General features: G+C 38.0%; 1 protein-coding gene and 1 non-coding gene across 2 annotated transcripts in view; one reads left to right on the top strand and one right to left on the bottom strand.

The window, feature by feature from the left end:
- Positions 1-4922: 4922 nt before the first annotated feature.
- Positions 4923-14696, bottom strand: part of Fundc2 (FUN14 domain containing 2) — a 28932-nt gene continuing 19158 nt past the window's right edge. Inside the window, 2 exon segments of the mRNA XM_008842040.3 lie at positions 4923-6301; positions 9670-9801. Of these exon segments, the coding sequence (XP_008840262.1) occupies positions 6224-6301; positions 9670-9801 (210 nt within the window). The 3' untranslated portion in view covers positions 4923-6223.
- On the top strand, positions 11801-11907 carry LOC115071874. Its single transcript, XR_003850936.1, has one exon. It is a non-coding gene; the product is annotated as a U6 spliceosomal RNA (small nuclear RNA).

The raw sequence follows: 14696 nt of genomic DNA, 5'->3' as shown, positions 1-14696 counted from the left end.
TCATAACCGACTTTGACTAGGAATCATCAGGTACACATAAAGACACATGTCCAAACATCTAAGTGTTAGTAGCATTAAAAATGTAGGAAACAGCATTTTTAAAATGAAATGGAGATCTTCTTTAAAGGTTAAAAACATTGAATATGGAATATGTTAAAGCTGTAATGAAATGCTTCTTCGAATCATGTGGTTATTAAAAAAAGAAACAGTCAGTCCATAAAGGAGCTTAAGTTCCCATGAAATGATTTAAATGAACTCTCATTAAAGTAAAACCATTTAATAAATCATGTTACAATTATAATGTTTAATTCATCTATGAATGAAATTACACTTAAAATTAACATTTGAATATGTTAAAGCTGTAATGAAATGCTTCTTCGAATCATGTGGTTATTAAAAAAAGAAACAGTCAGTCCATAAAGGAGCTTAAGTTCCCATGAAATGATTTAAATGAACTCTCATTAAAGTAAAACCATTTAATAAATCATGTTACAATTATAATGTTTAATTCATCTATGAATGAAATTACACTTAAAATTAACATTTGCTAGTGATTTCTGGGATCTACATATAGATCATAAAATCAAATAGATGCTTTTTCTTTTTTCTTACAAAATTATTATTAATTACTCAAGTTTCTCCTAAGGCATATTAGTTTTACTTTTGAAAACTCCAAATTGTTTCTTCCTTTCAGCTATCTTGTCTTAGTTTAAGCCAACAGATCTGTTGGAAGGCAGTGATTTAAATCTTACTCTCTTTAGCTAAAAAATTCAATAGCTATCAGAGGAGGCTTGACCTTTCCACAGTGTTTCCTGTAAAACACTGTGTAATAAGAACCAAGATTAACACTGATACTTAGTCTTTAGGATAGAACTCTTAACTGGTAACAAGTAGAATCATCCCCATGTTGAAAATACAGAACCCTCCAAGTAACTATTAATGATGCTAAGTTGAATCATTTGATTGGTGACCTCTTGGCTAGGAAGTTACTTTTCAACTGTACTAGTAGATCAATTGTGGAGTGACATTTGTTCAGCAAGTGAGCATTCCGGCATCCTACAACCTTTCATTCAGTGGTTTTGGCATACAGTGATGGCACAAATCCCCCCTTTGCCATTTTGCTGTAGTACAGCTCTCTTCCTCGCACTGTAACTTTGTGAACTGTAATATTACACTTGTGTTTAGTATCTGGAAGGCATCTCAAATTGTATGGCATTTAATTTTAAAAGATTTTAAAATACTGTTAAGTAGTCACTCGTTAGCAACAGAATTATAATTTTATTAGCACCGGCTACCAGCCCCATACAGCAATGGTTCTGTCTCGACTTTTCATTGAAAAAAATATGAGGCATTTGAAACTTCAGACTGTCCCAACAGCATCCCAGACCAGTGAAGTTAAAACCTGTAGGATGAGAGCCAGACAGAAGCACTGAACATTCCAAAGGTGATTCTCTTGTGAAAGCGAGGGTGAGAACTACTGTTCTTAGTGTCATGTCACTTCTTAACATTTTAATATTGGAAAAGATACACAGTTAAAATACATCAAAAATGTGGCACTGGGCACAGGGAGGAGAGGGAGGGAGGAAGGCAGAAAGGAGGGAAAGGAAGGGAAAAGAAGGAGGGAGGGAGAAAAGGAAAGGGAAAAGGAAAGGAAAGAAAGAAGAGGAAAGGGGAGGGAGGGTGGGAGGGCAGGCTGGCTTACTGTACTTCAAATTTTCAATCCTTCAAAAAGGATAAAATTATCACCAATCTAAACCACACTGTATGGGTCCTGGGAAACCAGGACTGAAAGTTTTCTCCAAGAGTTCATGCTAATATAATTAATTGAACAGAGAACCTATTTTAAGTTTGGGCTCTGATTTCCAAAAATCAAGCTACTTTTCATGACAGAGAAATTAAGCTGCTCATTTGGTGGAGAGTATAGGGAAGACAGCAGGCTCATTTTATTTTCCTGCAGGGTTATCTGGGTGAGAGTGTCCCTCTCAGATGAAACACTGATGATACTCGAAAATTTCAAATCCGTTTGTATACCACTTTTTCAGGCAGAGATTTATGGCATTTGCCCAAACTACAAAAGTAGAAGTTTCAAATAAGAACTTAACCCTTAAGTTTTATCCATCTTTCTACTAAATGTCAAACAAAAATGAAGAGGACATTCTTAATAATTAACTACAGAAGATCCTAAAAGCACAGTAGTTAGAATTAGGAGCCCATTACTTGCAGAATCCATTAGGTCCTCCAACTTGAATTCTCGTCTGCCCAGATCCAGCAGCATGGGCTCTGGCCTAAGTGGTGGGCCAGGTGTGGAAAACTCCAAACTGTTAACCAATGTCTAGAGGCTGGGTAGTGAGAGGTCAGGGCAGACAAAGGGTCATTTGGGTGAGTCTTCTTAGGAAGTTATCAGAACAATGACATAACAACAGGTGTGGCTGTTCTGGCAAGGATACATGAGTGTAGCCCCTGGATTTCTGGTCAGTAATGAGGTTATAGAATTTTGGCTGGAGTGAAAATGTTGGAGTCTGTACCTTGAACCCAAGCAGGCAGGCCAAAAAGGAAAGTGCTTCTGACCTTTCTTTACCCCCCTACCTGATGGAGAACATCAGTAAACTTCACAACTCTGCTTTAGCAGGTTTCAAGGCCCCTACCTACCCTTTCCTTTGTGGGAAGCTCATTGCATCAAAGGTTGTCCACAGTGTTAAGGATGCAGGGAGGAGCTGGAGTGCCCATCCCTAGAACGGGATAAAATGCACCTCAGGAGCGGTGCTACCCGATTTCAGTCAGGGGGGGGCACCAAAGGACCGACACATTTTCAAACACCAAACTTCTCAGTACCAGCATGTTACTGGACTCTGGGTATTTGAGACCCTGCCAAACAGGTCTCACTAATGAAATGAAAATAAATGCATTCAATGGTGTAACTGCCTGGCCTGATATAATTTAGGTTTTTCAATGGAAAGGCAGTTGTTTTTTGGTTTTGTTTTATCTTTCAGGAAACTCCATGTCCTATTTCAAGTTAGGCCGGCAGAGTGTTCTACCACTGAGCTACATTCCCAGCAATCTCCTATTTCAGATGAAGCAAAGCTGCTAACACAATGAGGTCTCTATAAAGGTTCTCTCAAATACCTGAGGCCACTTCAGTGACCACCTAGCTTAACTCGAATCCAAGGTGTGCACAGTGCAACTTAATCAGCGTTACACCAACTCTGCACAAACCCAAGTGACCAGGTGGAGCCCACTCTGAGCTGAACTTATCACATTCTCAGTAGTGGGAGAGACCAAACCTGTAGTATTGTCTTCAACTTGTTCCTCAAGGTCCTAGAAGCAGCCAGCTGGGAATAAACTTCAGGATAGACAACTAGGATACAGTCTGAGGATAGACTATTATTATTACCTATTAGAATCTTTTCAAGGAACTTCAACCTGTTAATCTTTGTTGTACTCATCAATAATCACAGAGAAATAGATGGACCCAGAAGCCATCTGCCCCACCACCGCCAGAAAGATACTGGGTGGCAACCCTCCACCACATACCCAAAAGGGCTTTGCTGTCACCATACCATTGATGAAGGCAAGCCATGGGTAGTAGAGTGATGTGGCTACAGCCATTTATGGTGATCATGGCTGCAGGAGAAGTATAAAACAGATGATGACTCCAAGTCACCAACAAATATTCTACACACATAAAAGAAGGCTCTATAATACTGAACATATATTTAATATTTTAAAATTATTAATTTCATATAATAAGGTATTTATGACTTTTAGGGTGCTTACCTTTTAGCAATAAATGCATATTAGAAACAACAAAATGACTGGTATTTAACAATAATAAAACATAATTTCATGCTTGCTGTAGGTGAGCAGTGAATACTTGGAGGAATCATTATACTGTATACATTCTACTTTTATATGTTTCCACAATAAAAAGTAAAAAATAATTTTTAAGTTCTTACAGAAAAATTTGTACCAAGAAGCTTATACCATGATATAGTGATGATTGATAAGTATTACACGTAAAATACCTTATGTTGGCCTGAATAGGATCAAAATGCAATGAAGAAATGCAAACAGGAGAATTCTATAAAGTATTATGCATCCACTGGTAGTTTCAATTTTTGAATTCAACATCTCATTCTCAAGGTATGCCAAAATACAGTTATCTTTAAATTATGACCTTTTTGCAGGTGGTCTTTTTGAGACAGGATCTCCCTGTAGCCCCAGATGGCTTGGAACTCGCTATGTAGACCAGGCTGGCCTCGATCTCACAGATTGCCTGCCTTTGCCTCTCAAGTGCTGGGATTAAAGGTGTACGCCACCACACCTGGCTAATGTATTACCTTTAAAACACACTATTGGACATGGGATCATCTGAGTTTAAAAATTCACTTCAAATTATTGAAAAACCCCTTAACTCTACAATTAAAGAAAAAAACTTTGTAGTTTGGAGAAATGGCTCAGAGGTTATAGGCACTGTCTGCTCTTGCAAAGGACCTGATTTCGGTTACCAGTACCCACATCGGGGCTCACAACCACCCGTAACTCCACTTTCAGGGGATCCAACACCCTTTCCTGGCCTCTGCAATCAAATGCATGTTATGTGGTACATATACACATATTCAGTCCCCACCACATACACATAAAACAAATTTTTAAAAGAATAAACTTTGAGCCGGGCGTGGTGGCGCACGCCTGTAGTCCCAGCACTCGGGAGGCAGAGGCAGGCAGATCTCTGTGAGTTCAAGGCCAGCCTGGTCTACATAGTGAGTTCCAGGACAGCTGGGGCGACGGGGAGACCCTGCTTCAAAAAGACAAAAAAAAAAAAAAGAATAAACTTTGTTCACAATTTGTGTAAATTAAACCTTTTTAGTCACTCAAGTTGAACTTGCTTACACTAGTATCTTTTTATATTTTTGTGTACAACATATACATAACTAATTTTGGAACTATTTGTGAGTCTGTTAAAATTGAGAATTTAGATTTTAAATAAGAAAGACTTCACAAATATCAGTGTTAAAAGGCTAATTTCATTTTACTCTTCTTTGCAAAAAACGAATAAGTAAAAACAAAAGAATTCACTTTGGGTAAACCTAACCTTCAACAGGAAGTTCTTTTTTATACAAAGTCATGAATAAATATACTCAATAAATGCTCAAAATCTATTAAGTGCTAGGCTCCATGGGTACAATGAAGATGACAGAAGCCTTGTCCTCTGGAAGATGGTTTTCTAGTCGGAGCTGAGAGCATGGTAATGGGTCATTACAGCAGAATGTGAAGCATGTGTAATCTTTTGTTTTAAAGAATAATTCTGAGGATTAGGGATCATCATGAAACAGCGTATTGCATTTGATGGAAATAATTTATTACACACATTCTATCATTGCCTTTGTCATTTTGAATGCCTGGAATACCTCCTTAAAATTCTGGCTTTAATGTTGTCTTTTATACTAAAAGGATTTAAAAAAACAGAATTACCACAGAGGAATATTGCTGCCCCCAATATTTTAGCAATGTGAAGGATACGTCATGTTTCAAAGCATAAACCTTTTATATGAAAGAAATATCCAACAGTTTCTTCCTTCTCTCACATAAATCACTTGAAAACAAACATGAGCTGTAGTATTTGGTACAGTGGAAAACATTTCTGGACTGTATCTTAATGCCCCTAAATGACTCATCTGACTATCTAGCAGTATATTTCTAGCAGTTGGTTTCCATATACCCTTAGCACATTTCATAGTCAATATTTTTAGTTATAGTACTTATGCTGACATTTGGTCAGAATGTAGACGTACATCTCTTTCTATAACTTAAAACCAACTGAAAAAGAAAACACACACCAAGATACCAAAATCTTTCATGCTTAAAGGCAAATGTATTCAGTTCCTTTCCATGTAGCACATAATAAGGTAATTACGTGCTGCTTTTCCAAATCAAGTTTGGAACAGTATTTTAAATAGGGGGAAAGGAACATTCTTGCTGAGCTATACATTCATCAGGTGAGGAGTGTACCAGGAGAGCTAACACCTATTGTTTCTTCCATCACATCAAGCTCATGGGAGGGCCTGTATTAACTTGTACCAGTGGATGCCTATGGAAGCTATTCAGATTTGTCACAACAGGGAGGAAGGCACAGGAGAAGAGGAAGAGGAGTCTCGATTGTCCTACATTGGAGTGTAGAAGCTGCTGGCAAATAAAAAACAACAACAGAAGTAAAGTTGTAGTCTTAGGATGCCATGCCAAGGAGAAAGCCTCCAAAGAATCCTCCAGTCACTAGAACGTTCTTCTTTACAAACGACACAACCTGAGAAAAAAGATTTGGCAGAATGGATTATTTTGCTAGGGATGTTAATACCATGAATCATTGCTATTGACTGTAAGTGAGGTCTTATTTCCTCAGATTCTAAAGCATCTACCTGTACCCTTCTACATTCCTACAAAACTTTCCATTCATCGAAGGCTCAGTGCATACATGCACAGGCACCCTGTATGGTTCCTTTATCTATGTATTATCAATCTCCTGACCATTTCCCTTAGAAAGCAAGTGTGAAATAATATATCCAACATCCTGAACTAATTATTTCTTTTTGGTTTTTTGTTTGTTATACATGTGTGTACATGTGTGTGTATATGTGGGGGGTTGTGCATGTGTTTATATGTATGTGCACACATGCATGCAGAAGCCCAAGATCCAGGGTCTTCTGAGCTCACTCTCTACCTTATATATGGAGGTAAAGTCTGTTGCTGGACCTAGAGCTTGGTGTTTGGGCTACATTTGTTAGCCAGATTGCCCTAGGGATTCTTGCCAGATCACTGGGATTACAGACAGGCCACCACACACACCTGGCATTTACATGAGTGCTGGGGATCCAAAAACTCCAGTCATCACACGTGAATGGCAATCATTTTACCCACTAATCCATCTTTGCAACCCTGACCTAATTATGTCTTGAACTCAGGCATAGTGTGTTCAACTTCTAACCCAACTGCTTGCAGTCCATCCTCTTTGCACCAAGTTCCTGCCTTATCTTCCCTGAAATGATAGACTGAAATATGAAACTATAAGTTGATAAACTTTTCCTCTCCTAAGTTGCTTTTGGTCAGGCAATTCCAGCAACAGAAATGATACTAAGATACTATGTCTCCTTGCCTCATTTCCATCCTTGCCCTTAACTCTCCAGAATTTCCACATTTGCCTAAACAAAGCACCACCTAAGGGGGAAGAAAAAATTTTCATTTACATTTTTTATGTGTGTGTGTGTGTGTGTGTGTGTGTAATGCGTCTGTGGGTACACATATACTTGTACTGAAGCTACAGGTCAACCTCAAGTGTCATTCTTTACGCACCATCCACCATTTTCTTTTTCAGACAAGATCTCTCTTTCACCGGCCTGGAATTTGCCAAGTAGGCCAGGCTGACCCACAAATCTGCCAGGCCAGGCTGACACAGGTCTCCACCTCCCCAGAGCTGGGATTACAAGCACATGACACTATCCTCAATTTTTTTAAGTTTAAGAGAAATTTTACTGATCCAAGAATTTCATACAAAGAATTTTGATTATTTTCAGACCTCCTCCATCTCTACCCTCACCCTACCATCCCCCACTTCCCACTCCCAACTTTGTGTCTTCTATTTGAAAATAGAAGAAGACAACTGAGGTGGAGGCTGGAAAAATCAGATCTCATTAGAGTGTCAGGTGTGCCAAAGTAAATGTGAATTCTATGGTATGGAACTCAGGTCCCCATGCTTCCACAGCAAGTGTTTTCAAACTAAGCCATCACCCCAGCCATATTTTTCACCCACTTATTATTTTTATTTTCTTACGTCTATGCATTCATCAACTTGTAGTTTATATTTCTAATCCACCACTAAAATAAAAGTTCTTCCTGAAGTCACCTTATTACTAAATACTGACTTTATCATCTTTATCCCATTTCCCAAATTGGACTGTGGGCTCTATACTCCTCCACAGATGCCCACCTTTGCCACGTTCCCACTCTATGTAAAAGTACCATAAACAAAGACTTGTGATGACACATAGCTGGCAATGCTTGGTTGTCTGTTCAGTATTGTTCTACTCTGCTGAGCTATTTATGACACAGCTATGTGCTTTCCAACCTCCAGAAGTTGCTGATATATCTTGTCTACTAGTGTTCTTTTCCTGCTTTCTTGGTCCTTGTGGATTTAACTTTTTAATTCTGTTACCATTATCCAGATATATTTCGGAAGGAAATAGAGATAAATGCAACTTTTATTTGCTATGTTTAATGTACAACTTCTTCTATTTAATTATATGACTTTTTTTTTGTCACTGCTACTAGGATGTAACTATCTTCAGGACAAGGAATAAAGTGCTTGAAAGTACCCAATGCTTTCATCTGTTTTTTGTCCTCAATCAGTCCCTTTATCCCATGAATCTCATCGGGGCTAATGCCAGAATTATGTCACTATAGCCCTATATAAGGCACTGATCCTGTTTTATTTCCCCTCAGTTCAGTATACTTATCTCCATGGCGCATATTAATATGTAACATATCTCTAAAAGCAATAAATTAGTAATCCATTGAATGCTAGCCAACATAACCTTGCAAGCTACCACACGTGGGCCAAATCTATTCTGTTTATAAATCAAGTTTTATTGCAATACATCCACATTCACTTGTTTACATATCATCTATGGCTAATTTTACTTTATGTGGGGAAGTTTAGTTCTTGTGAGAGAGACAATAGCCCACAAAACTTAAAAGTATTTGGCTGTCTTCAGAAAAATCTGCCAATCCCTCACTTAAGCTTTCCTATTACTTAGGCAGATATTTCAGACACAAGCAGGCATGGAGACAAACTATAACTCAAAATGATCACATTGGTAATACACCCCACCCGCTGTGTTGCCCTTGTTCCTATAAGAACTACTTAACTACAACTACCATCTGCATCACCTTTATATTTTCATTCATTGACAAAGGTCACCCAATACTTTAATTACTTAGCTTTTCGGGGAAAAGTGCCTTCATGAACTGAATGTGTATGTAGTGCTTGGAATCCTAGCACTCAAGAAGTTGAAGCAGGAGTTCAAGGTGAGAATTTAGCTCAAAAATGTCTTCTGGTGGGGCTGGAGAGATGGCTCGGTGGTTAAGAACACTGGCTGCTCTTGTAGGAGACCTGAGTTTGAATACCAGCACCCACATGGTGGCTAACAATCACCTGTAACTCCACTTCCAGAGGATCTGACGCCCTCTCCTGTCCTCCTTGGGCACTGCATAACATGGGTGTACTTGCATACATGCACACATAACACTCATACACATAAAATAAAAAATAAAGAATTTTTTTTTCTAGCCAGGCATAGTGGCATGCCTTTAATCCCAGCAGGCAGAGGCTGGTGGATCTCTGAGATCAAAGGCAGCCTGGTCTACATAGTGAGTGAGTTCCAGGCCAGCTGTGGCTACAGGGAGACCCTGTCTCAAAAAGATAAAAAAAAACTTCTTTCTGTAGCGATGCTATTCCAACTAAGGCTGACCTATACAATATGGCTTTTGTCACACTAGTCCAAGATTTCTGGTACCTTAAGGCCTTTTACACTACAGAGATATTAGTATGTTTATCCTACTTTGTACACAGAAAACTGCCTGTACTTTTTATATACTACATCTTAACAAAGCGAGTCTTACCTCCTCAGCTTTGCTCTTAACCTCAGTTGGTATCTGGTTGTTCTTACGAATCTTCAACTGCTCTTTGGCTTTTTTCATGTCCTTCTCTACTCGTTGCCAGTCAACTTTGATGTATCCAGTATGGTTAGCCAACTACAATTCCAATAATAATAAAAAGAATAAGAAACAGGCTTTGCTATTTCTTTTTGGCCTGACAAATTATGAAAGAGGTAATCAAAACCCTTCTGACTTTCCATTTTTGGAGACATCTGCTATTTGGTTCTTTGATGACATTTAGGCAAAATATTCATAGTATATGTAAGGTTCTATGCTTGGCACTGGAAATAAATGACTATCGTCAATGCTAGCAACCTTTGAATTTTACATGCTTACCTTTTTTCTTTATGAACTTTTAACTTAGATTAAATAAAAAATGGTAAAATGAAAGTTAAAGTAGTAAGTTCACTGTAAACATTTTTATCAAGAAATTGTGAACAGGATAAAATTGATTAAACTATGTCGTTTCTGACATATTGGGGTTACCCAAGTAAAAAGGAGAATCATTGTAGCCCATCAACCAATATTCCATCAATAACACTGTTTTTTTCTGTCAAAATTTTGATGTCATATCTAAAACTGAAACACCTCATCTTTCTATCTAGAGTCTCCTTCTGAACTTGCTCTCCTTTTATACTTTTTTTTATTTACTTAATAGCACCACCAAATAACCCAAATAAACTGGAGAAAATATGTATATATTATAAGTAAAACATTAGCACTCATAAAAAGTAAAGTTCTTATAGAAATCAGTAAGAAAAAAAACCCCTAAAGATAGGATAGGTGTGGTGGCATATACCTTTAATCCCAGCACTTAGGAGGCAGAAACAAGTAGCTCTCTGTGAGTTCAAGGCCAGCCTGATTTATCTGTCTGAATAGAGAGTTCCAGATCAGCCAAAGTTACATAGCGAGACCCTGTCTTCAAAAAAAACAGTTAAAGGCAAAATACAGAATAAAGCTGCCAAGAAAAAGCAAAAGTTCAACTTTCACGAGTAATCGAGACAATTTAAAATAATGTACACTATAATTTTTTATGAAACCCGAAAATTTTAAAGTTTGAAAATATTCAATGTTGGTAAAGATATAAGGAAAACAGTCGTTGAGAGTATAAACTAGGCCTTTAAAAATTTTTAGCATTACCTACCAATTTAAAACTGTATGTGCTATTACATCACGTCCAGGATGACAGCATTTGTCATAATAGGTTTACTTATAACTGGAACTCAATAACTGGAAATAACCCATAAGTACATTACAAACAAAGCTACATATAGCAGCAGCATGGCTGAATATTAGAAACTGTACTTCATCCAATTCCTCCTACAGAATCATGTCAATAAAGCAACAAAATATACAGAACAACTATTTGCAGACTATGACAAGAAAAGTCCAGGTAGACTGCAGAGGACAAGAAATGAAAACATCACTGAACTGGTGGTATATTACTTTCTTTTTTTAACCATCTGGCCTTCCCTCAAAGCAGAACTCAGAAAATACATGACAAAATTAACACAGACTCATAATAAAACTCACATTAAACTAGGAACAGAAGGGAACTTTCTGAGCTTGATAAAGAACACCTGCTAAAAAAAATCCCTACCACTAACAATGTACACAATGATAAAAGAACAAATGAAATGCGAATAACAAGGCAGAGGTGTCCATTCTCTGTATTCCTATTCAACACTGTGCCAGAAGTGAAGATGTAGTCAGTTCAATAACGAAAGAAAAAGAAGTAATCCACCTAGACTGAAAGAGAAAGTCAAACTGCCCACATTCACAGACATCTTTTGTCAACAAAGAATTTCAACAAACTTCTACAGTTTAAAGAAGTGAATTTGACAAGGTCACAGAATACAAGCTCAACAAATCAACTGCATTTACATACAGCAGCAATTTGAATAACTAGAAATGGACATTTTAAAATGATGATAAACACTGCAAAAATAAATACTAGCTATAAACTAAAAACAACATGCAATAAAAGGCCTACAAAATATGAAGAAATAATTCAAGGGCAACCCAAATAGATCTGAAGGAAAAATGCCACTGTTCAGAGTGGGTATGGCTTTAGAGATTAAAAAAACACAAAATAGTGCTCGCTTCGGCAGCACATATGCTAAAATTGGAATGACACAGAGAAGATTAGGATGGCCTCTGCACAAGGATAACATGCAAATTCGTGAAGTGTTCCATATTTTGGAGGGAAGAAAACACACACACACACACACACACACACACACACACAATAATCCCAAATTTTCAGAAATAAAATTCTTTGGCAATGAGGCTGGAGAGATGGCTCAGCGGTTGAAAGCACTGACTGCTCTTGTAGAAGATCTGGGTTCAATTCCCAGCACCCACACGGCAGCTACGAACCGTCCTTAACTCCAGTTCCAGGGGAATCCGAAGCCCTCTTCTGACCTCCGCAGCATTGCATGACACAGGTGCACTGACATACATGCAGGCAGTACACTCATACACATAAAATAACAAATAACAAATAAAATGTTTTTTAAAAAGTGTTTGGCAAGATGGGTGGCTGAAAGAGCAATATAACATACCAACTGCATGCCAATATAGCAGAGTGGGTTAGAACAAGTAGTTTTAAAATGGAGCTATTTCTAAAATAAAAAAAAAAATGAGAAAGCCTAAGCAAGTGATGAAGGTCTGTGTAAGTTTGTTATATATATAAATACAAGACAAAAATAATATACACATAATCTTAAAATTTCTAAGGTCAAAGTGTAGTCAACTAGTTTAAGGAACAAAATATATGTCTCATCAAGGTTTATCTGAGAATGTTCAGTTTTTGCCCAAGCTTTATCTACATAGCACATGGTAATTAAAAGTACCAGACTGGTGGAACTAACTTTCTTGTATGTTTAACAGCCATACTTTGAGGCCTATGCTAATGTGCTCAGAGGGACTTAAAGGACAGATTTTTCCCCTTGCCCTCCAAGGTTGACTAAGTTCCAGGGGGCTATGGAACATCTCTCAAAATGTCCTGTAACTGTGGTGAGTCACCTGTCCTCTTGTTCAGGGAGGCCATGGAGACCCCACCAGATGGACTTGAAGCAGTGTCCAGTCTTAGAAAGTGGAGGGTCAACTCAGAGGAAACATCTCCTCCATGCTTCCAACAGTGAAGCCAGAAACGGTCCAGCAGGACCTTTGACTTATCTTCACATAGATGGAACTGGTAAAAGAAAGGAGCCAGGGGCTCCTCCCAAGCCCATGTGACCCCAAGGAACAGATCCTCAAATGGACTTAAGTGTAAAAATAACTTGATTTATTTGGGCCATCTGTATGGTCTTAAACACCCAAAAGGAAAGTATAACCAAAGAGTAAAGTCATCAGTATATTTCTTTAAGAGTTCAAGGGATTACACTTCCCAGACATTAGACTTAAGTCCATATAAAAATCTATTTAGACAATTATTTCTGGTTGATGATTTTGTTACTAATCAGAAAGTGCTGCTCAGATGTAAGACTTCACATCTTGGTCTGCAATACTGTCGTGCCCACCTGTAGCTAAGGGAGACAACCTGCTATTGCTCTAAAATGATGGATAAATTTGTTTTCTCCCCCTATCTAGAAGCCTTTGAGAGGGAACTGACACTGATTCTAACCACTCCAACAGCAACAAATCAAAATGCCTGAAAGCAAATCCTGAATCCATCACTCTGGAGTCCAGTCTTGGCAGACAAAAGAAAAATGAGGAGGAACTCAACAAAGGGATGCTTTTGGAAGTCCTTGTCAAGAATTCTAATGGACTCTCATATGAACATTTGAAATCTGCCCTGTTCTTTTTTCTAGTTTCCTCTCTAGAATTTGTAATGCTAATTATTCTTGCCCTTATTTCTCCTTCACATCTCCTATTCACCAGTCAAGGACTTTCTTTTCCTCCTACGGATAAGAGTTATGCAATTTGGGAGTCTTAGATAGAACCACTGAAGGGGTACCCCAATTGCCTCACCCTGTGTCCCAGTTCAGCCTGGAAGAAGCCAGAGTGGTCTCTGTTCCAAATCCCTATCCGCAATTTGGGTAATCTCTTCAGAGGATGGTGTGATAAGAATAGGGGGTAGGAATTAGCTAGGCATTTAGGGTAAAAAGATCCCAAAGAAAACTAGCCAGTTTCTTAGCTAAAATTCACAATGTCCTTGGGCCTCTTAGCAACATAGTCCATTCCAAAGCCCCGAAATGTCTAAAGCATTTCGGAGCTTTTTATCTAATCCTGAAAAGATTTTAATTGGGAGCTCTTATCTAATCCTTAAAAGATTTTAGGGTTACCTCTTCTGAGGGAGGAATGTTAGAGTAGTAGAAAGCTCCATTTAAAAAAAAGTACATTAAGTTACCAGAAAAAAGTGACGGGGGGAGGAGTTGAAGGGGAGGGAGTGGGTGTGGATTTGATCAAAACACCTTATTTGCATGCACGAAATTCTCAATAAATTATTTTTAAAAAGTAGCCCATAAAGCAGGGTAAGTTCCCATGAAATGATTTAAATTGGGGGGAGTCACTATGGGAGGGTGCCATTTGCGAAGTGGGTATATAGATGAGTAAGATTGTTTGGGATGGTCTGTATGATATACACACACAAAAATCAACAAATTTTAAAAAAGACATTTGAAGAAGCATAAAAATTTACTTCATGTTAATTAGTAGAGGTGATAAACATTACCATTGAAATCTACCTGATGACCTTTTGGAGGGTGCCATTTGCGAAGTGGGTATATAGATGAGTAAGATTGTTTGGGATGGTCTGTATGATATACACACACAAAAATCAACAAATTTTAAAAAAGACATTTGAAGAAGCATAAAAATTTACTTCATGTTAATTAGTAGAGGTGATAAACATTACCATTGAAATCTACCTGATATAGCCATACACAGGTGCCAAGGATCTGAGTGCAACCAAGTATGACTAGTAATAATCAGACAAATATAGATTAGAGATGCATGCGTCAACATCTCAGTGTTAGCAGCAAAAA

Source organism: Nannospalax galili, unplaced genomic scaffold (genome assembly GCF_000622305.1).
Source record: "Nannospalax galili isolate Female #2095 unplaced genomic scaffold, S.galili_v1.0 scaffold880, whole genome shotgun sequence".
NCBI lineage: Eukaryota > Metazoa > Chordata > Mammalia > Rodentia > Spalacidae > Nannospalax > Nannospalax galili.
This window is presented reverse-complemented; position numbering and strand designations above follow the sequence as displayed.